This window comes from Acomys russatus, chromosome 30 (assembly GCF_903995435.1).
Source record: "Acomys russatus chromosome 30, mAcoRus1.1, whole genome shotgun sequence".
Taxonomy (NCBI): domain Eukaryota; kingdom Metazoa; phylum Chordata; class Mammalia; order Rodentia; family Muridae; genus Acomys; species Acomys russatus.
The window spans coordinates 12,206,348-12,229,504 of NC_067166.1; the positions used below are offsets into that span (position 1 = coordinate 12,206,348).

Consider the following 23,157-nt stretch of genomic DNA (forward strand, 5'->3'; position numbering starts at 1 on the left):
AAGCAGTTGAACACTGTAAGTGGAGCTTACAGGCCGTTACTAGTAGGATTAGATAGTAGTTCTTAGAGCATTGTGGACCCTGAGACCCAGCTCAAAAGGTTTCAGAGAGGAACAGTATTAGAAACCATTCTTGTGACATTTTGGCAAATAATGTCATTGCCTTTTGCCCCTGTGAAAATATGCCTGAGGCTAAAATTGAAAAACTTTGGACTAATGTAATGTAATGTAATGTAATGTAATTGGCAGAGATTTCAGTTGACTCTGTCCCTGGCTATTACTGTCTACTCTTTAGGGGTCTACACTGAAGAAGGGCAAGCAGGGCACAAAACAAACAAATATGTACGTAATTAAAGTACAGGTTGTGGAGAAAAAGAACATGGACATTTAATGTTTGAGCTTTTGTTCAAAACAGAATAAAAGGAATTGTATCCTCAGTACAAGTCCCCACTCAGCTCAGCTTTCAACTTATAAGAAGGGGGATCTATTCCTAAAAAGCAACAAAAATCAAAGCTTTTGTGAATGTCATTCTAGGACGGGGCTAGGCTGTATCCCAAGCAAGCAGCTGAACGTGGCAGTGTGGCCCTGTGGTTCTGGCTTTAAAGTCTTTAAGGGTAGAAAAGTGCCCTAAGACATGACATGATGGGATTTATACTGAGGTTCATATGATCTGTTGAATTTGTGAGCCAGAGGCAGCTCACGGGTAGCTGTTACAAGTTATGTTATCTTGGTGAGCAATGCTGAGCTAAATTTAAGATAGACTTTGGAGGGAGGAGGCAGTAGCAGCTAAGGAGGGCCAGCAGGTTTTTATAATTTGATGGTATGCAGATTATTTTTTAAACTGTGCTATTTCAAGCTTCTTTTTATCCTTGTATCTTAATATGACCTCATGTCATATTTATTTAGGCCGTTTAGATTTTAGATATATTTTGTTTGAGAAAATGGCAGTGAGTTCTTAGGTGTTCTTCTAATGATCTCATTTTTATTTATTTATTAAAAGTTCATATTCTAAGGTAAATGAATACCTATGATTGGCTTTAATTAATACAGCAGTATCGCTTGAGACTGCTACAGGAAATAAACCCTTTACAGGAGTTTCATCTTGAGAGCTGATAAATCTGCATCTATTTGTTTGCTATGTTTCAGTTCGAGTTTTTCATCAAATTAGGTCAGCCTATTAATAAGCCTAGAGACTTGCGTACTGATCGTCTGCTTAGCATTCTTCCTTCTTCTTTTCCAGAAATGCATAGAAGAAAAATTGATAACCTTTTACCACAATTTGGGAAGTAAAAGGGAAAAAAGAATGTAGCCAGCATTTTTTTTTAAGAAGCAGTAAACTTGATTAGAAAAGACTCATAACAATTTTTTTATAGCTGCAGAGGAGAAAACAGCTATAAAGGAAGTAGTATTGTTTGAAACAAGTAAAACTTGGACTTCTATAATGATTTTTCATCTTTGATTCATTGGCCTCACCAGATGGCTCTTCAAAGGGAAGAGACTGAGAAACCACATAACAGCGGAACCTAAGAAGGAGAAACAAGACCCATTGACTTTGAAGCCATCACTATCTCTTGCACTAGCTTGTCTTTAGTTACCTCCTAGGAGGTCTCTCTTCAGCTTCCCCCTACCTAGCCACGCCCTTCTGCTCATAAAACTCAAAGCCCGTGTTCGAACACAATCAAGTTGTTGGGTGATATTCTGTGTGGTTTTATAGCATGGCTTGTTCTCTTTCTCCATGGGTTGCCCATCAAACCCTAAATGTGCCATAGGCTATCAGACTTTTGTGTTGGCTCACAATCTGTCTCCCCAGTGAGTCATATCCTTGGCTTTGGCCTATTTGAGCAAACTTGCCTCTAGAATTCCCTTTGCTTCTTTTCTCTCTCTCTTCTTGGCGCATTCTTTCCATTGCTAATATACTACATTCACTTAGTTACTGATACTTGGACCGTAAGAGGATTTGAGACAGTGCACAAGAAAAAGGAATTTAAATAGCAAGGCGTACCAGGGGAAGCTATGGCAGGAGGATAAAAGACTCAGCTGTGATAAAAGACTGCGCAGCCCTAGGAGCTGCATGCTGCATGCTGTTGTCAGGTAGAAGGGAGTAAGCTCACTAGGAGAAGGAAATGGAGTTTTGTTTTTGTCTTTTAGGTTTTCATAAGGTATTTATATAAGGGACTGTAACAACTTGCAGCTTAACAATAAGATCTTGGCTACCTCTGACAGCCGTGTGCTCACAGACAAGTGGCTTCAGCATTAGGTAATGTGGCGTGGCCAACAGCATTCTAGACCAGGTTCTCTGTGCTCTATCCCTCAGCACACCTGCCCGATGGCTGTTTTCTGTATGCTTACAAAGTAGCTCCAGGGGTTGCATGACAGTGCTAGTAGCAGACATTTTCCTCTCTGTCTTTTTTAAAGATTGAAGTAAACTATTTCTAGAAACCTTTTATAAGATGTTGTCCCTTTTATCTAATTGACCAGAATTCCATAAACATGTCCCTTCTACAAACTACCATTGACTAGGAGAAGAGGATTGTCATGGCTTTGCTGTTGAGCACTGACTCTGGGGCTGGGAAGAGCCATTTCAGAAGTATGTGATGCGGGGAAGCAGAAGGATGAAGGGTGGGTGGTGCTCAGTGCTACCTTGCCTAGCATGCTTGCAGCTCTTGAGTCCCATCTCCAGTACAGCAACAAAATTAAGTGAAAAAGAGAAGGGTATGTGAAGAGTGTCCAATTGATAATGTTTCTGGTTTCGTTCTATGTGAAGTAGTTTCTGCTGGTTATTTTTTTGTGAATGTGACATTAGGTCATCTGGAAAGAAGGATCTTCAACTGAGAAAATGCCTCCATCAGATTGCCTTGTAGGAGTAAGTCTGTGTGGCATTTTCTTAATTAATGACTGATGAAGGAGGGCCCAGACCACTCGGTGCGGCTGCCAGCTCCGGCCAGGTGTGCTGGGCGTGTAAGGAAGGAAGCTGATAGAGAGCACTCAAGGACCCGTGCTTCTCACCACATTTGTTAGTACTGTTTGACCCTTTTGAGGTTTTTGTTGAGAAAGATTCTAATTTAGCACCCTACTGCTTGGAGTTTTTCAGATTTCTGCTCTGGTGTGTAGTGGAGGAATTGCTGTGTGTATTTACAAGACAGTCATTGTTATTTTAAATAATTATTGATAATATTTTATTACCATAACTATTATTGGATTCAAAGCCTCCATACATTTTAGCTTATTAGAAATCTCGTCTTGTGCGTTTCAATTAGAATGTGACTGCCTTTAATTTTTGTTAACAAAGAGGTTTTCCTTTCAACTGAAGCTTTTCTTCAGAAGATATTTCAACTTTATGCTTTTCAGTAACAATTTTTGTTGTTTGGGGGCTGGTGATATATAGCTCAGTGGCAGGGAAATTACATAATTACATAACTCAATCCTGAGTCAGAAAACAAGTTGTAGTTTTACATCTTTCTCAGACCTGAATGAGTATAATTTGCACAAATGTAAAGTAAACATAGTTATTTCTTTACATTGTTTTTGGTCATTAAAGGAAAGGAAATATAGATGATAGGTGCATAGATAGATAAATAGATAGACAGATAATAGATAGGTAGATGGATGGATGATAGATAAATGGAAGATAGATAATAGATAGATGATAGGTAAATAGGGGGTAGCTTGATAGATAGGTGACTAATGTGCACAGATTCCTCAGTGTGCTACATCCTATAGCGTCAATGAAGGCAGAGCAGACATGTTTGGTTACAGTGTAAGTAACAGGCCTGGAGAAAGGTTCTCTCATATTTCTTTGTCCCTACCCCCATCCCTCTCTTTCTCTGTTTCTTGAAACAGGGTTTCTCTGTGTAGTCCTGGCTGTCCTGGAACTCACTCTGTAGACCAGGCTGGCCTCAAACTCAGAGATCCTCCTGCCTCTGCCTCCCCGATTATAGGCATGCGCCACCACACCCGGCTGAAGGTGTTATTTTTAATGGCGAGGAGGACACCCAAGTCTACTGTGACAGTAAACATGATTGAGTTTCTGATTTTAGCAGCTGGCCTAAATCCCAAATGCATTTTTGAAAAGCTGACTTTGGAGCTGTCCTTCCCCTCAGTTTGGTATAGAACATCAAGAGAACCCAAACCTTCTTTGCTACAGTTTGTTGCTTAGAGGCTTACAGTTCTGATACATTTCTCAGTTGTTCTGTTGGAAATCAGAAAGTTGTGGGGTTTGTTGCACTGGTGGGGATTCACTAGACAGTGTTCATTTCTTGTCTCCCCGAATGAGTGTTGGATGAGCAGGAAGCTATGTTTCTATTACCTCTGCTAAGGGTGGAGAGCAGTGGTGCAGATAATCAAAATAAAATGATTTCTAACTGTACTGAAGCTACCAGTGCCACTGGGGATCAGTTTCTCATAGCAGAGTAATTTCATGTGGAGCATGAAGTCGATTGTTCGTACTCGGTAGTGTTTTGATGATGCTTCTGTTAAGTCACTACGTGTATGCTCTACAGATGCACAAGAGTTGGGGGAAATAGTTTAAGTGTAAGTCCTGGGGGGGTTGTTTTGTCTTGTTTTGTTCTTAAAAGAAAGAATGTGTGTGTGTGCGTGTGTGCGTGTGTGTGTGTGTGTGTGTGTGTGTGTGTGTGTGTGTGTGTGAGAGAGAGAGAGATCTTTTAAGTAGTAGTTGATTCAAACGCATCCTATAAATAATCTTTTAAAATTTTATCATGTGTATCTATTTTAGGGTTTCCCTGCCTTAGGTTTCTCAAGTTACTCTTGAGATACTGATCCTCCCTCCTACCCTTTTATCCCGTATCAAATGCCCAACTTAAACGTTCCACATTCCCTTTGCTGTGGCCTATTTTATTTTATTTTTCTGTGGCCTATTTTGTTTTATTTTTCTGTGGCCTATTTTAAAATGTGGAGTTTTAAAAAGTACATAATTAAGAAAACCTTTTTGTTCTTTGTGTGTTTGTGCATGTGCGTGCGGAGGCAGGTCTGTATTGGGTGTCTTTTCTAATTGTTCCCTACCTCAGTTTTTGAGACAGCGTCTCTCACTGAACCTACAGTTTGCCAATTCAGCCACCCTGGCTGGCTAGTAAGCCCAGGAGCCTTCTGTCAGCGCCTCCCTGGTGCGGGGTTTACAGGTGACTGCTGTGCCCAGCTCCTCCCTGTTGTGGGGATTACAGGTGTGCTGCTGTGCCCAGCGCCTCCCTAGTCCTGTGTTTACAGGTGACTGCTGTGCCCAGCTCCTCCCTGTTGTGGGGTTTACAGGTGACTGCTGTGCCCGGCGCCTCCCTAGTCCTGTGTTTACAGGTGTGCTGCTGTGCCCGGCGCCTCCCTAGTCCTGTGTTTACAGGTGGCTGCTGTGCCCAGCTGTTTGCAAGGACTCAGGGCTCAGACTCAGGCCCTCATGCTCCTACAGCACCCTGACTGAGCCAGCTCCCCGGCCTTAAAACAAAACAAAACAAAACAAAGAAAAAGGCTTATTTGTCAAACCTTCTCGTTATTTGTTACAAAGAAGCATGCATTTCAAAGTTATTTTGAGGGCTTGCTTTAGTATGGTACAGACACTTTTACTTAAAATATGGTGATTATTTATTTTTACTTGTAGTTGTATGTTGATGTCTCATCACGAGGAACCAAAAGTAACAGAAGATGAAGAACCCCCCACAGAGCAAGACAAGAGGAAAAAGATGGTAAGTTACAAGCGTAGCCATTTCTCACTCAGTGATATCTCCCCACTCATCCCTTGTTGAAGAGTCCACGTGTCTGAGCTCTACTCCTTGGATAGGAAATCGTTCTGAGACAGTTGATACTTGTCTGAGAAGAGCAGAAGTGTTAAAGCTCATTAAAGAAATGAGACTTGATAACTTTAAGGTTTTTGTTTAATCAAAAACAACTATTTTGAGGCGATGTACTGTATTGTTTTCTTTCCCTATTATGTTATTAACTCTGTAAAATGATTCTTTTACGATCTACATCACAGGTATTAAAATTTCCTGACAGCTAGCCATTAATTCTTGAATCAGAATCTGATACGAATAAAGAAGAAGCTAAGAAAATACTGAAATATATTGCCTTGAAATTTACTTATAATTCTTAATTTTCAATACTTACCTTGAGCATAGACACAGTGAACACTGGAAATCTTTTCTGGTCTCCTGGCTTCAGCACTTCCTGTCTTCATTGTGTCTTTTTTCCTTTCTTGTAAGGTGACAGCAGCAATGTTACCTGCCCCACGGAGCACACGCATGAGCAGCCTCACAATCACTGCGCTTTCGTCATGATTTTGTCTTGTTACTCTATTCAGCCCTTCAGTTATCTTACTTCAGTGCTCAGAGGCTTCATCCTGCTTTCTTAGGTCATACCACACTGCTCTAAGAGCTTTCATTTAAACCAGGCTTGAGTTTAGTCCTTTTCACTTTGCCTTTACACTTAGAAACCCTCGCCAACAGCTAGTTGAAGAATTCTTCTGTGTGGTTGTGATTGTTGTGGCTGTGGTTGTGAGCCTATCTCCAGCCCAGGAATGACTCTTTATACCAAAATTCTTTTGTTGTGCAGTTACTTGGTACAAGATCCTTTCTGTGCAGCTACTCGTGGCCTTGGACAGATTTTCTTGTCTTTTTACTTGCCTCTCCTCATCTATGACACCAGAGAGAACTGGGTTAGTAGATTGCTTGGGCCTGTCAGCTAAAGTCTGTTTTTGATTTATCCTAAAGCCCTTATGGCCATTCTTGTACAAATGTACCCCCAGAAACTTCTCTACGCTGAGACTTGTAGTACCCTAAGATGGAACATGAGAGCAGGAAGAGGCCTCTGGTGTAACTCATTTGGCCTTTCCCAGTCCTTGCCCTCCTGTTCTCAACTTTATAAGCATTGGACATAGCATTATTGTCACAGAAAAATGTAGGTGTCCATCCCCAAAGTTGAAAAGTGATTGGAAGTGGACAGATACCTCTGCCTGCTCTCAGAGGTTCTTTAGAGCCTTGCACTATCACTTTGTCCTGCTACTTGGGTCACATGACTAGGACAAAAGTAGACAGTCTTCTGTAAACTTTTTCTGCCTCCTAAGGTCTTGGAGAATTAAGTCGCAGTAACAACTTCTCCTCCTTATTTTTTGAGATAGACTCTCATGTCACCCTGATTGGTGTTTAGTCTCAGTTTCCCAATTGCTGGGGTTAGGCTCCCTCTTAGCACCTCTGCATCCCTCATTGATAGATACAGTAGGCTTCTCCGGTGCCTTTTGGCATGTATGACATATAGCAGGTGCTCGAGAAATGGGGAAAAAATAATGACAGACCCAGGCTCTACCTCCAGGAGCTCATAAACCACTGTGGAGACAGAACTCAGGTACCGTGTTCTCAGGAGACAGTAGCAGCAATCATGCGTGAGGCACAAACAGTTATTGGCATTTATGTGCTATCACTGGTCTACTAAACCATAGTGATTGCTAGAGATAAGGTAGCTAAAAGGGGGCCACTTCTCCGTAGACTGCAAGATAAGCAGAGCCAGCACCAGCAGCTTCATCTCAGGGCTGCCCCCCACCCCTCTCTCTCAATCTCTCTCTCTCTCTCAATCTCTCTCACCTAGCTACAGCTCCTAAAATGGACTCTACTTGAGATAAGCAGAAAAATCTTAAAAGCAGTAGGATAGAGAAAGGTAGTTAGACAGTAAATGGTCTGTTATCCTTAGGGAACATGTTTCAAGACCTCAAGTGTGGACCTAAGAACCATGGATAGTACTGAACCCTGTGTGTACTGTGTTTGAAAGTTGACTTCCAAATTCAGCATAGTAAGAATCTAACAATAGTAACGACTTAAAAACAGACATAGTTGTAGCATCCAGTGTGATAGAAGACTGGGAAGTATGGTCTCTGTGTGTGAGTGTATTACTGTACTGCGCTAAGCCTTTGTAAAGATGTGAAATGGCGTAGTGCTCTTCCTTGGGGAGATGAGGGGTGGCAGTTGTGACTGCGTTAGAGTAGTGCGTTGCAGTATCAAGACCACAGCATGGATCTGGTCATCAGCATGGCTCAGTAGCTGTGTTGGTTATTGGATGCAAGGTTGTATATTGTTGAATATAAAAAGTATTTTATCACTTAAAACCAGATTTCACTTCAGTGCTTGTGGAAGACAGCATCTTGTTTTCTAGGGTTTTTGTTTTTGTTTTGTTTTGTTTTTTGCCAACAACAGTGTGAATTATTACATAATGCTCATATAAACCATGGCAGCATCATAGGTGGTCCCTGGGAATCACTGTCTCAGATTTGTGTGCCTGTAGCCTTGGAAATTTACCCTACTGTTTGAATGAAACATCAAGAATATGTGCTTTGATAGATAGAAGCACTCATATTTGTTACCTTATGGCTTATGGCATGGAACGCAATGGGCGTGGCATTCCACTCATGCCAGCACTCAGGAGGCTAAAGGGGTGGAGGGGTGCCAAAAATTCAAGGACAGGCTGAGCTGCTTAGCAAAAACCCATGTCAGAAAACAAAAAGGAGAAAATTATGAAAGTTATTTTTTTCTTAAGCTTTTAGCATACAATAGTCTTTATAAAGTTTTAGGTATTTATAACAAGGAAAAGCCAGTTATAATATATCCAGAATATGTTTGCTAGTAAAAAAATATAGGTAGACCCAAATTTTTTTAAAGATTTATTTATTATTTATACAGTACTCTGCCCACATGTGTGCCTGCCCACCACAAGAAGACACCAGATCTCATTACAGGTAGTTGTAAGTCACCATGTGGCTGCTGGGAATTGAACTCGGGACCTTCGGAAGAGCAGATGGTGCTCTTAACCTCTGAGCCATTTCTGCAGCCCCTACCCAAAGTTTTTTATTTTAATAAATTAGTTAACACGAAATCATTATGAGTAGGTAGGTGATGCCTAGAACTATCAATAATTCTTGTTCATCTATAAAGCTTTCATTGAAGCATATGTTAATGTACTTAACTATTTCCCTGATGACATTTTTAGGGATATTAATTTTTACTAAAACAGTTCAGATAATATTTTTGTACCAACAGTGTTTCTATATTTTCAGTCATTTCCTCAGAGTATTTGTTTGCTAAGATCAATATAATTCCTTGTTTTGAAATGTTTAAAAAAGGTTTTATCTTTATTTTATGTTTATGTATATTTGTCTGTGAGAGTGTGTGCCACATGTGTGCAGTGCCCCCAGAGGTCAGAATCTTGTGGAGCTATAGTTGAGGATGGTTGTGAACCACCTGACATGGGTGCTGGGAACTGAACTCATGCTCTCTGCAAGAGCAAGACATGCTGAGCTGTCTCTCCAGCCCCAGCAGTGCCACTCTTAAGCTTTACTAGTAAATAACCGTTTAGAAAGTATTAAGTACAAATTGCTATTTCTCTATCTACAAACAAAGCACTGTTGCTGTTATTTTCATGCATATGTATACTTGTGTATATACGTATCGTTACTTATGTGTTACCACATATGTTTATTATCACCTGCACCAAGTCAGATCTCCTAAAGCTCAACTAGCACAACTCTAAATCCTCACCCTCCCGATTCTCTAAAAACAGTGGTCTGCTTATTCTTAACCAGGCAGCGCGCGATGCTGTCTGCTGTAGTTGTGTAATGGCTTCTCTTGACCTCCATTCAGTGGCAGTCAAGTACCTTCTTCTAAATGGAATGTTTTTCTTTTGTATTCATCCCAGGACCACATTGTAGAACAGTCAACATATGCAAAGCATGAAATCTTTATAAGCAGTGTTTCCTCTGCTGAGTGTTTTTCTTCTGCAGTCCCTATCGGTGTATTTGATCAACAGTGTACATACTGTATTAATAAGACTCTGTATTAACTAGCTTATTAGCAAGACGATTTCTTTAAAGGAAGATTTTTCTTGTTTTTATGTTTTAAAGTTTCTACATTATTTTTCTCTCTTAAAATGTGCCAACTGTTGCACTGGTGTTCCCAATTCCTTGCCTTCATCGCTAGATGGTCTTGGAATGTGCAGTGTCCTTTGAGAACACGTGACTTCATCTAAGACTAACTCTTAAAAAACAGTAGGCAGCTCACTGCTGAGGGCTGAGTGTAGCTTTCCTTGCAGGCATGGCCTCTGGTGGTGCACGGTGGAAGCCGGAAGCCTGGAAGTCACAGGCCAGTCTGCAGCACAGAGGCAGATGCCGATGGCTCTGCTGCCCGGCCCTGGCCAGCACTAGCAATGCTTTGGGTTTCTTCCACAGTGCACACACCATTGAAAACCAACACTGAGCTTAACTCAGATCCTAGGAAAATTCTTGAATAGGCAATTCTGCCTTTAAAAAGTACAGAGTTGCCAATGACATTAAAGCAAAGGATAGAAAGTAATGAATTGACATAATCCAGCTGAGATGTAATAAAGACACAAATTGATAACTAGACACCCTCCTGAGATAGCAAAATTTTCTCAGATGAAACTAAAATGTTAATCAAAAAATAGTTTGATATCATCTGGGTCAAGATCCTCTACAGTAGGCTGTGTAAGGGCAATCACAGACACTGGGAAAGAAAAGGCTATTGAAAATGACCTTGGAGTTTAATATATCAGTGGCTTCTAACGTGTTTTTATTTTATTTTACTTGTGTCCTTATTTTAGCTGAAACTTAACTAATTGCCTGCTGGTATCAGTATTACTCTTGAGTATTGCAGGCAATCTTACTAAATGTTACCTTCTTATTTAGTTGGATTCTTACTAAAAACCACTATCAGTGACTTCAGATATGCTGTTCCCTTGGAAACTGCCAGTGCAGTCCTGTCTGGATGTAATAAAAGCACCCAGGGGGAAGAGTTGGACCCCACTTGGGAAAAGCCTCTTTTCACTCACAGATAGTACACCAGGAACACTAAATACCTCCGTGGTAGCCTTTTCTTTTTTTCTTTTATTATTATTATTATTTTGATTTGTTCACTTTACATCCCTATTGTGGCCTCCTCCCTCCTCCTTCCCAGTTATTCAGTCCCTCTCTCACCCCCTGCCCCCTCCCCTAGTCCTGAGAAAGGGGTGGGGGGGCTTCTCCTGTATCATTTGACCTCAGCCTATCAAGTCTCATCTGGACTGGCTGTATCCTCTTCCTTTGTGACCTGGCAAGGCCACCTCTGCAGGAGGAAGTGATCAATGAGTGGACACCAGAGTCCATGTCAGAGGTAGCCCCTACTCCCCATATTTTGGGACCCACAAGGAGACTGCGCTATCTGCTACATCTAAGCAGAGGGTCTAAGTCCTCATCATGAATGGTCCTTTCATCAGTCTCTGCAGCTCCTCCATCCCCCTCCCCAACCCAGGTTTGTTGGTTCCCTTGCTCTCTTTGTGGAGCTCCTATCCCCTCTAGGTCCTTCTAGTCCCCCAGTTCTTCCATAAGACTCCCTGTGGTCTACCCTAAAGTTTGGCTGTGAGTCACATCTGCTTCGATCCTCTGCTGGGTGGAGTCTTTCAGAGGACCTCTATGGTGGGCTCCTGTCTTGTTCCTTCTCTTCAGCCTCTTCTGGTATCGAACAGGCAAGAAGCACTTAAAGAAATGTTGAAGGTCCCTAGCCATCAGGGAAATGCAAATCAAAACACCTCTGAGATTCCACCTTACACCATCAGATCAAAAACTCAAGTGACAGAACATGCTGGAGGGGATGTGGAGAAAGGGAAACACTACTCCATTGCTGGTGGGAGTGCAGACTTATACAACCACTTTGCAAATCAATCTGGTGCTTTCTCAGAAAATTAGGAACAGCTCTACCTCAAGACCCAGCTATACTACTTCTGGGCATATACCCAAAAGATGTTCTACCACACAAGGACATCTGCTCAACTATGTTCACAATAGCTTTATTCTTAATAGCCCAAGTCTGGAAACAACCTAGATGTCCCTCAACTGAAGAATGGATAAAGAAACTGTGGTCTATTTACACAATGGAATACTACTAAGCTATTAAAAACATAGAAATCTTGAAATTTGCAGGCAAATGATGGAACTAGAAAAGATCATCCGAGTGAGGTAACCCAGACCCAGAAAGACACACATGGGATATACTCACTTATAAGCGCATATTAGTCATATAAGACAGGATAACCGCACTACAATCCACGGACCTAAAGAAGCTACATAACAAGGAGGACCCTGGGGAGGATGCTTAGTTCTCACTCAGAAGGGCCTGCTAGCCTTCTCTGTTTTCATTTCTGCTTTTCCCATCTGCCACTTTTATCCTGTGTTTTGCTAGAAGAAAAGTTAATTTAACATCCTGCTCAAAGCAATGCTCTTAACATGGGAGTTCCTATGTTAAAGAGATTTTTGAAAATGAAAGTGACTTTTATTAACTTAAAAACCATAAATAATCTTACCATTTGGGAGGCAGAGGCACATGGATCTTTGAGTTTGAGGCTGGCCAGGGCTACACAGAGAAACCCAATTTCAAAGAAACAAAACAAAACAAAAGAGACAGAAACAAAACTATAAATAAAAGATTACATATGTGAAATACTGTTTCCCCAAGGAAACCTTTACCAATGTGATATGTACCCTTCCCAGTATTTTATTTGTACATATTATTATAGGATCTTTTGTATTTCATGAGAGAGATAGTGTGTGTGTGCGTGTGTGTGTGTGTGTGTGTGTGTGTGTGTGTGTGTGTGTGTTTCTGTCCTGTTAAGTTTTTCTTAGGTATAAATATACAAGTATGAATATGAACTCTTTTAATGCTTGAATATAATGAAATTCTATTGAATGAATTTCCATCTCACCCCATGCCACCTCCACATCTTGAGTACTGAACCCAGGGCCTTATATCGGTTAGACAGTTACTCTGCCACTGAGATACCTTCTTGTCCCTGCATGCATGTTTTAGGCAGTGCTTCCTGCAAAAGCCTGAGGAGGACCTGTGTTCTATTCCTAGTGCTAATGTAGAAAGCCAGCCTTGTAAACCTAGTACGCAGGAAGTTCCCTATGGCTTTCTAGCCAGCCAGTGAGCTCCGGGATCAGCCAGATTAGCCCCTTCTCCCCTTTTCCCATGCAGCACCATTTGAATACAAAAGAGTAGCTGACATAAATAAATATGGTAATTCAGACTTGGGTGTTTGGTGTATATTATTCTTGAAAGGACCCTGTCACCTTAAGGAAAACACCGAATAGTTTGTGTTGCTTACTGCGAAATTTTGAACAATCAAGCATAATTAGAATTTTGGAAAACTTACATATTGTCTCTCCCCTAAATTTGATAGCTTCTCACTTGTTTTTCACATGTACTTAGCAGTGGTACCTAGCAGTGGTACTAAGTTTACAGTATTTTGATAGTGAAATATTTCAGCACTGGACCTATATTTTATAAATGACTAGTAGTTAGCTCATGTTTTTAAAAAAAATCATTCAAAGAGCAAGATAGACAAGTAGATTTCAATGTAACTGAGAGTGGAAAGTTCATGGTGGCTTCTGATTTCTTGTTAACTGACCTTTAAGAAAATATTCTGTGAGTTTTATAGTAATTTCAAAAAAATACATCTATAATTGTCATAGGGTTTCCATTGCTGAGAAGAGACACCATGACCAAGGCAACTCTTATAAAGGAAAACATTTAATTGGGGCTGAATTACAGTTTCAGAGGTCTAGTTCATTATCATCTTGGAGGGAACAAAGACAGCATGCAGGCAGACATGGTGCTGGGGAAGGAGCTGAGAATTCTACATCTTGATCGGAAGGCAGCAGCAGGAGACTGGATTCCATATTGGGTGGAGCTTGAGCATAGGAGACCTCAAAGCCCACTCCCACAGTGACGCACTTCCTCCAACAAGGCCACACCTCCTAATAGTGCCACTCCCCATGGGCCAAGCATTCACACACATGGGTCTATGGGGGCCATAGCTATTCACACCACCACGGCAATGATCTACAAATGGTTTTAAGCTTTTATTTTTCAACTACATGCCTAAGAATGTAGGTGCTTTTGTTGTTGGGTTTTTTGTTTTGTTCTTTTTCCTTAGTTTAACCCAAACACATAGGACAAGAGATTGAATACAGAAATAGGTGTGAAGTTTTGGATTTTTTTCTGTTGGACTAAATATTATACAAAGATTTGTTAAAAGCTAAAATAATAAATTCTTCTTAAGGAGTTTTTAATCCTTCCATAGCTATAAATGCATGTCATAAGTGATTTTGATTTTTGATAAATAAAATTTCATTCTGTTTAGAACATTAGAATGCAGGCTGTCAGAATCCTTTAAATAGCAGGGATTCTTGCTAGGCCTGTGGTGCAGGTCTGTGAACCAGCAACAGGGTAAGTAAATCCCTGTCTTGAAAACAAAAGCAGCTGGAAGGCATCTGTTCACTCAGCTTTTGAGTGGTTTAAATTGATCCTAAGCCTCAGCTCCTGGGGAAAGTGACTGTATGGCTAGGAGAATGGCCCAGTCGGTAAAGCATTCCTTGCAAGCATTAGGACCCAAGCTTTATCCCCAGACCCTTGTGGAGGTGCCAGCCCTGTGCCATCCTTGAAACCCCAGTGTGGGAAGGCAGACAGGGCAGTCTTTGGGGATGATAGCCAGCTGGTCTAGCATGGTGGGTGAGCTTCAGACCAATGAAGGGCCCTGTCTCAAAAGAGGAGAAGGTGTTTCTGAGGATGACACTTGACCTTGTCCTCTGGCCTCCACATGCACACTGCACACTTGTATCTGTACCTGCACTCTTTCTTTTTTCTTTCTTTCTTTCTTTCTTTTTTTTTTTTTTCTTTCAGGTTCTCTTTTTAGAGGTCAAACTCAGGGCTTCCTGCTTTCAAGGCAATCACTTTACCAAATGAACTGATTCCCAGTTCTTAAAAAAAGAGATTTGTTTATATTTCCCTTCCTCCCCTGCTTCCTTTCCTCCTCCTTCTAAGAGTCTCTTGTAGCCTGTGGTGGTGGTGGGGCACGCCTTTAATCTCAGCACTTGGGAGGCAGAGGCAGGCAGATCGCTGTGAGTTTGAGGTCAGCCTGGTCTACAAAGTTAGTTAGTCCAGAACAGCTAAGGCTACACAGAGAAACCCTGTCTCGAAAAGCCAAAAGAGAAAAAAAAAGAGTCTCTTAGTCTAGGCTGACCTTGAATTTGCAGTGTAGCCAAGGATGACTCTGATAATGACCACTCCACTCCCGTCTCTATGTCCTAGGTGCTAGGATTACATGCATGCACACCACCATGCCTGAGTTTATGTGATGCTGAGGTTGAAGCCAGGGCTTTTTGTATACTGTGCAAGCTACCCACTCTACATCGCTGCCCATCCCCTTTTTGAAGCAGGGAGGGTCTCACCCACTCTAGACAGGCCTGAGTTTGCTGTCTATCTGAGAATGGCCTCCACTTCTTAATTCCTGGGAATATGTATAGCCTACCACACTCAGCTATTTTTCTTTTTCTTTCTTTCTTCATTTAGAGAGTATTTGATTAGTTTCTGTGACCAGAGCAGGAAAATGTTTACCAAAAAAGTTAAGGTTATATTTAGCCACACTGTACTATAGAGGAGAGGCCTTCGTGGCATTTTCCAACTCCAGGATCTCACTGCATCCCAAACAGGTGCTACCCCCTCACCGTTCAGTTAATGACAGATGCGCTCCTCAGGTAGTGCACGGCAGTGCTGTTGCTTGGGTTCACATATCCAACTTGGTTGTTTCAGACCCAAGTCACAGGAATTACTTTCTCTTGTCTTTTCTGCTGACCCATTCCTACTTCCTCTCACCCCATCACACCACCCCGTCATACCAGCACACAGTTCGGGGTCTTAGTTCCAGCTCTTCAGTGCAGCCATTTTTAAGGATTTAATGTAAAGCTGTTTGTTTTGAGCCAGGGTCTCACAATGTATCCCAGGCTGGCCTCAAACTCACAGATCGTAAGTGTTTTCATTGGATCATGGATTGTCGTGGTGATATTTGTGTGGGATACTAACCTGTGGTCGTCAGCTGTACTGGAGGTCAGATACTGCTTGGTAGTTGATGCTGAAACTGTGTCTCACTTACCATGAACTTGATCCTTAACCACAAAGCAAGATGGACTCTGAGGGATTGGCACAAACTCATTTCTAGTTTTAAATCTCAAGGGCATTTTTAATTCGGATTAAATCTTGGTGTGCTGAGTTCTCTGTGGTTTAGGGAAACTGTCCTGATGAAGGACAAATAGTGAGGTGTGCATTTTGAGATGCTTAAGTAATGTTGTTTTCTATGTAGCTTACATTTTAAAGCTGTTCTTTTGAGTCTGCCATTTGGCTTCGTGTTGCTGTGGCCTTGTGGTGTGTCCCACTGAAATAAGTATACAAAAATAGACAAAACACTATGAATTAACATTTATATAATTCCTGATTGTTTTGTGGTCTTCTTGCTGTAGTTAGTTTATTGTGTGTATGTGTAATAATATAAATGTATATGTAAAAAAGAAAAAATTTAAAAATTGATTTAAAAAGCCAGAATATATGTGGTATCTTTCTGAGCTCTCTGGGAAACAAGCTAAGTAGTCGTGGAACTAGTATTCCCTTCCCTGAGGTGCTGAGCTAACTCAGGTTCTAAAATATTACAGTTTCCTTCAAAGTCTTGTTATGTCAGCAGATGGCCAAGATGGAAGGTTTTCACTTCCCCAGTCCCCCATCATATTCTGCATTTTATAGATGAATGATTGATCATTTGGTGAAAGCACTTGCCTTGCAAGCTCGCAGACCTGAGTTCAATCCCGAGCGCTCGCTGACTGGCTAAACTTCCTTGCCTTTCTAGGTCCTCATTCAGCAGTTCCTATCTTTAGCACCGCACCCTTCAGTCCTTCACCTGGTTGCTTGCCCTGTGAAATGTGTTCATGGAGAGACTTGAGAGTCTTGCATGGCTTGCTAAATGATCTCATCCTCTTGGAGCCTCTGAGGCCATTGGAGTCATAAGGAGCTGGAAGGGAGCAGGTGTTGTCTGTAAAGGGTTCTTATTGTAGTGTTCGAGTTTAGCTTATAGACAGGAATCATGACATTCTGCTGGGCGTGGTGATGTACACCTGTACCTTCAACAGTTGGGAGCGTGAAGAAGATCTTAGTGTAGAGGCCAGCCTAGTCTACACAGTGAGATTCTCACTCAAACACAGGGTCGGGGACAATCTGAGAACTAAAGGTACATTTAGGGTAAAGATTGAAATCTAGCCAGGTGGTGGTGGTGCACACCTTTAATCCCAGCACTCGGGAGGCAGAGGCAGGCGGATCGCTGTGAGTTCGAGGCCAGCCTGGTCTACAAATTTAGTTCAGGACAACCAAGGCTACACAGAGAAACCCTGTCTTGAAAAACAAAAAACATCAACAAAAAAAGTTGAAATCTTAATTTTCTTTCACTGTTACGGCACTGCCTGGTATTTCTGTGTTGTAGGGTCAGTGCGCTGTGACATATCTTTGGCTTTATGGTATATTCTCTTACAGAGTTGACAAACATGGTACTAGTTATATTTTTGAGGAATGAAAGAATCAAAGATATTGCTAATTACATACCTGGCAGACTTGTTATCTAATTACATACATCAGTCCATATAACACACCTCTGAATATCCTATTCCATTTTATTCACTCATTCTACTAAAGTAATAAACTGAGTGGCAACAGAGAATATTTTCCATTATTAATTTAGCTTATAAATTAATTAGCTAAAACACTATGAAAGAATGGTAAATGGATAGTAATTAGCTAAGTTAATAATTTATTTACTCGCCATTATTTAATTAGTTTATTTAACATGAAATTGCTTCTTCAATATAGAGAGATGGCATTCCATCTAATCTGTTGCTGGAAGTTGTCTGGAATTTGCTGCTAAAATGACTCATAGTAAAGATTCTTTTAGCTTGAAGCAGGAGGAACCAGCCTGGGCTACACAGTGAAACTCTCATAAAAACAAAAATGCCTTTTTAAACATAAGGAACCGTCTTAAAAGGCAGCATGTTTTTATACGATCCTAAAAATACTTCTGTGATTCTAACAGCATTTTGAGGTGAACTTTATCCCATTTTCCTTCCTCTCCTTTTATGAAATCACTTTGTTCTCACAGTTTTCTCACTGAACTGATGCTTTAGACTGTGGTTCCCACAGCTGCTGGGTTTGTGGCTCAGGTGTGGAGCTGCACCCAGGTGGAGTACACGGTTTCATAGTGAGAGAGCAGAAGAATGTGATCAATAAATGTAATTTAATGGCTTTATTAAAAAACAACAACAACAAAACCTCATTCAAGATAATACACATGTTCCTAAAGCATTCCAAAAACAGGCTGTGATAAAAACCTCTAATTTTGCAAAGCAGAAGTAGTATAGGTCATATTGTCTGACAGCAATGAAATAAAGCTAGAAACTAAATGTTGAGAAAGTGTTTATCATACTCCATAAAGTTTTAAACTTTAATTTGAAGGTCAGCTTGCAGTTTTGAGCCAGATGACATAAAACAATGAGGCATAAAAGCATGTGGGCACAGCTCAGTTACTCATTGCCTGTAGTCATGTATATCAAAAAAGAATGGAGATAAATGAGTCCAAAACCTACTTCAGTATGTGAAACAAAAGTTAGCCTTAGTCTCTCATGGGGTTGAAGACCAGATAGTTTAGTTGTTTCGGGGTTAAGATGTTTTTAGGTCTAGATAGATGTTGATAATGATGAGCTATGACAGATAATTATTTACATTCAGAATTTTAGACGTACCAAGATAAGAAAGATGTTTTCTTCAAGACTGACAAGTACAAATAGCCAAAACACTATGAATGTAACATTTATGTAAGTCTCGATTGTTTCGTGGTTCTTCTTGCTATAGGCGGTTTATTGTATAGATGTGTAATAATAGAATGTATATATAAAAAAGAAAAAGATTAAAAAGAAAGAAAGAAAATGAAAGTAAGTAAAGACATCAATACTTTTTAAAAAGGAGTTCAGAGGCAGAAAAATGCTGAAACAGGTGCATAGATAGAATTGTTTTTCTTTTTAAAGGTACCAACGAAGTAGGCACAATAGTCACTGTAGTCAGGGAACAAGCAGGATGGACGTAATGGTAAAATCATAGGGTTGGCGTCCCCAAGAATGGAAGTAGAAAACCAGCACATTTCCTGCAGATTGTCCTCTGATGTCCTTGGTGTTCATGTCTCTCCCTATTTCACAAGAAGAATGTGATTTTTTTTTTTTTTAAAGAAATTCTAAAGCGACATTCTGAAGCCTTAAAAGTCTTAGAGATAAGAAGGCATGGCCTGTGGCATTAGGTGTGGAGGTCGCCTGCAGAAGTACTCCAGGCAGCAGAAGCCCTCAGCTTGACCTGACCACATTGATCTAGCTGGAAAGCTGAGGGGAGGAGCATAGTAGGGCTGGCTAAAGAGTGGGCCTCAGTGGTGGCTGGAGTCTTCTGCTCACGTTCCAGCTGGGTAAATGGTGTGTCTGTAGAAAGGAAGGGTGCCTGTTGATGAGCTAGCAGTCTCATGGAATTCCTAGTCTAGGTGTTAGGGTGAGAGCACGCATGTGACACAGGTTTAAGTATTGGATAAGATGGGACTAAAGTTGGTAAGTCATTGAACTTTTCATTTAAACCAGAAGATTCCAAGAAAATTGACAGACCAACCATCAAGAGGGTCTGTTGTCTGCTTTGAAAAATTCTAATGAATATACAGTCCAATATCAATATTTTATTAATTCACTTGGGATTTTAATTCTCAAAAGTGTTGTGTTCACATTTTTTTGTAGCAGTGGGAGGGGTTTGGGGGATGAATGTGTTTGATTCGCTGGGGCTCGGGGTGCCAGGGATACTTCATTGACATGCAGCAGCACAGTCGTGTCATAAGAAAGGGAACACAGTACATAATAATCTTGTGGGCATGGGGGTGTGGCTAACTCCAGGTACAGTTAGAGGTATGGGAAAAGGTCATTGGGTGAAAGTTAAGGTACCAAGACATCTCATTAACATGGAGGGTGTTTCCAGGACTCCCCAGGTGCACACTGAATGGTGTGGTATCGGGAAAGGGTTGGACCTGTAATCTCCCTGAAGGCTATGTGACACTCCTTAGAGGATCTGGGGTTTCCCTTGATCAGGAGGAGATGAGGGAACCCAGCTGAGGAAGGGAGTCAGTGATTTTAGCACCAAGCCAGACTTTGGCCTTAACATGGAAAGCACATTCTTCTAAGATGTTGAGTATTTCTCTAGGGTAGAAAACCTTTTTCTCTTCCAAAATAATCTTACACTAATTAATTTCTGAAAAAGTATCAAAGAGTATGTGAAGGGTTAAAAAGTAACTAGTCACATAATGTGTCTTTCTTGACTTCAAGAATGTGGAAGGTTCCACTTCCTTGAATTCTTGTTGGGAAAAATTGGTGGTTTACACAGGAAACATAATGAAAAACTTTATTTCAAGGAGCAGCAGTCTTTAACGGAAACACATCCTGGTGAGTAGCTCTGCGACAACTAAGCTGTGGACTGCCCCTGAAGGCTGAACTTTGAAAAGGCCAAAGCATATTTATTACCAAAGGCCATCCTTACCAATGGAAGGAACCGTATGTGGTTCAACCACACCCACTGTCCTTAAATAACAGCTTTAAAGCCAGGCAGTACAAAGCTACTTGCACATTAAAATCCAGTGAATGGAGTATTGAATTGAGTCAGGCTATTAAAACTTCATTTATCTAGAGTCAAGAACTCTGGGTAATAACCTTTTCTATTAATTACCACAAGGCTCCTCCAGACACCCTAGCCGCCACTTCATCCTAACCATTCTAATGTACTGTTTCCTCAGTGATCATGTGGGTCAGTAGGAATAGGGCTTCAGCTTGTGGAAATGGTGGAGAAAAGACAAGCAGGGATTTGGAAATGCATATTCCTGTTCGGCTGCTGTCAGCCTTGAGTGTCACAGGGAACTTGAGGCATCAGTGTTCTTACCTCTAAGTTAGCTACTTACAAATAGCATAATTGCCACTTGCATATGCAGATGAGGGTGTTACTTGTCTCTGTACCACAGAAATATACTCTGCTGATTTTTGAATCTGCTGTGTAAAATGTTTGTATTTTGGAATGATTTTAGATTTACAGTAAATAGCAAAAACCATACAGAATTTTCATGTGCTCCTTACCCAGTTTCCCTCGATGTTAACATTTCTTATTATTATTAAAAACTTTTTATTGGTTCTTTGTGAATTTCACATCATGTACCCTAATCCTGCTCATCTCCGTCCCTTCATACCCACCCTCTGCCCTTGCAACCTTTCCCCCAAAAGAAAATAAGATAGGATAAAATAACAAAGAAAAAACTCATCTCATTGTGGAAGCTGTACCGTGTCACTGTGTGTCCCACAGTACAACCTTTTGTCCACACATCATACAAATGCTCATTGCAGTGAGTCATTGACTGCTGTGTTTCAAGGCTTCTGGCTTGTGCTGCGCTATCAATATGGGATCCTCATGGGGACTCGTCTGGGATATCCTGTTGTTGCCCATGTCATGGAGATCCTGCATGGATCTGTAGCCCTTTTACATCCTCCAGCAGAGCATAGATGGAATAGATTTTGGGGTGCGCCAACTCAAAGCCTTGTATGTGGGCCTGGGAGGTGGCTGAGTTGTGCAGCCTGCCAGCTGTCCTGTGCTGGCACCACCAGGGCGAGCTCTCTCTAGCAGTGCCCCAGCTACCTCACCCTATGCCTCAGCTGTCTACCAGGCTGGCTCTACTGTGCTGCTAGGTGAGGGGTGGGACCAATTCACCTGTCTGCCATGAGGTCGGGGCCGTCTCTCCCGCATCCTTGCTACCCCACAGCAGATTGAGTGGGGACAGCTCTTCAGTGCCTATACCTTGTTAATATTTTTATGTTTCTTTTTCTCAAATGTATACTATGCATTTATAAAAACTATCAACAAGAGACTTGATACCTATGATCATATAGAGGGGAGGAGGTCCCCCTCAATCACAGACATAGAGGAGGCTCCCCCTCCTTGCACTCCCAGGCTCCTTGCCTCTTGAGTGCTGGTGTTGACGATGCACCACCATGGTCTACCTAATTTCCCCTTTCTGTCATGAAAGTGCAGTACTGACAATTGAACTTAGCTTTGCATGTGTGAGTCTGCCCAGCCCACTGCACAGTAACACAGACCAGTGGCTTAAACAGAAAGGCTTATTTTCAGGGTTGTGCAGCCTGCATGACCAAGGTGAAGGTATGAGCAAACTCTATCCTGAGGCCTCTCTGCTTGCCAGTGGCTTTCTCCTGATGTCCTAGTGTGGCCATTTCTCTGTAGTGAGCATTCGCAGTGACTCTCTATGAAGGCACCATTATATTATATTGGGTTAGGAAGTGTGACCTTCTGCCACATTTAACCTAATCGTCCCTTTTAAGGCTGTTATCTGAAAATAGTGACATGCATTAGGGATAAAACTTCAACAAATGTGGGGTACAGTTAAATGCAATACTGTAACTGTAAAGTTCAGAAGAGGTCACTGGCCGTACCCATTCCCCCCTTGAGATGAGGTCTTACTGAGCCTGGCACTGATCCTCCATTCTCTGTCTCCTCCCTCCCACCTCTTGCACTGGATTGCAGGTGCTCACCCTGTCCTGATTCCATGAGATCTGGGGATTTGAACTCATGTCCTCATGCTTATACAGCAAGGACTCTTACCTCCTGAGCCATCGCCTCAGTCTTTTTATTGTTTTTGAGACATGCTCTCTAGCTCATTCCTTTCTGAATCCTAGACATGTCTCTGAGGGTGACCTTGACCTTCGCAGCCTCTTGTCTCCTGAGTGCTGGAATTACAGTTGTGTGCCACTTAGAGCTTCGTATGTCGTAGGCAAGCACTTAGCTTAAACATGGAAGACCTTATCAGGAGGTATGACGCTGAGTCTGCACACTGATATTTTAGCTGACTTCTAACATTTCTCTGGTTAAGAAAGAGATGCTACATCACTACTGCCAGGTGGGCGTTAATTGCCAAGTTCTCCTGTTTGCCCAGACTGAACCCTTCCTGAGTATGAGGGGAAACACTCCCTGCCTTGTCTGTGGCCTTCTTCCCTCACTCCAATGTTGGGTTGAGTGGGTTGATTCCTCAATGTAGCCGGCATGCACGGGGTAAAACCACAATTTTTTCTGTCTTGTTGGTCAGCAGATTGATTCCTGTTCATTTGTTTTTGTCTCACCTTGGTCCTTTGGTTCAAACAAGCTGGTGTTGTTATCTGTGCTGTTGATGTTTCCAGGTTGCTGAGTTCCTGAG

The 23,157-nt window shown here is 41.5% G+C and overlaps 1 protein-coding gene across 1 annotated transcript in view; it reads left to right on the top strand.

Annotated features, from left to right (window-relative positions):
- The window catches only part of Ipo11 (importin 11), a 148,240-nt gene that overhangs the window by 120,179 nt on the left and 4,904 nt on the right, over positions 1-23,157 (top strand). The window contains exon 30 of the mRNA XM_051172607.1: positions 5,600-5,684. Coding sequence (XP_051028564.1) covers positions 5,600-5,684 — 85 coding nt within the window. The remainder of the gene's footprint in view (positions 1-5,599; positions 5,685-23,157) is intronic.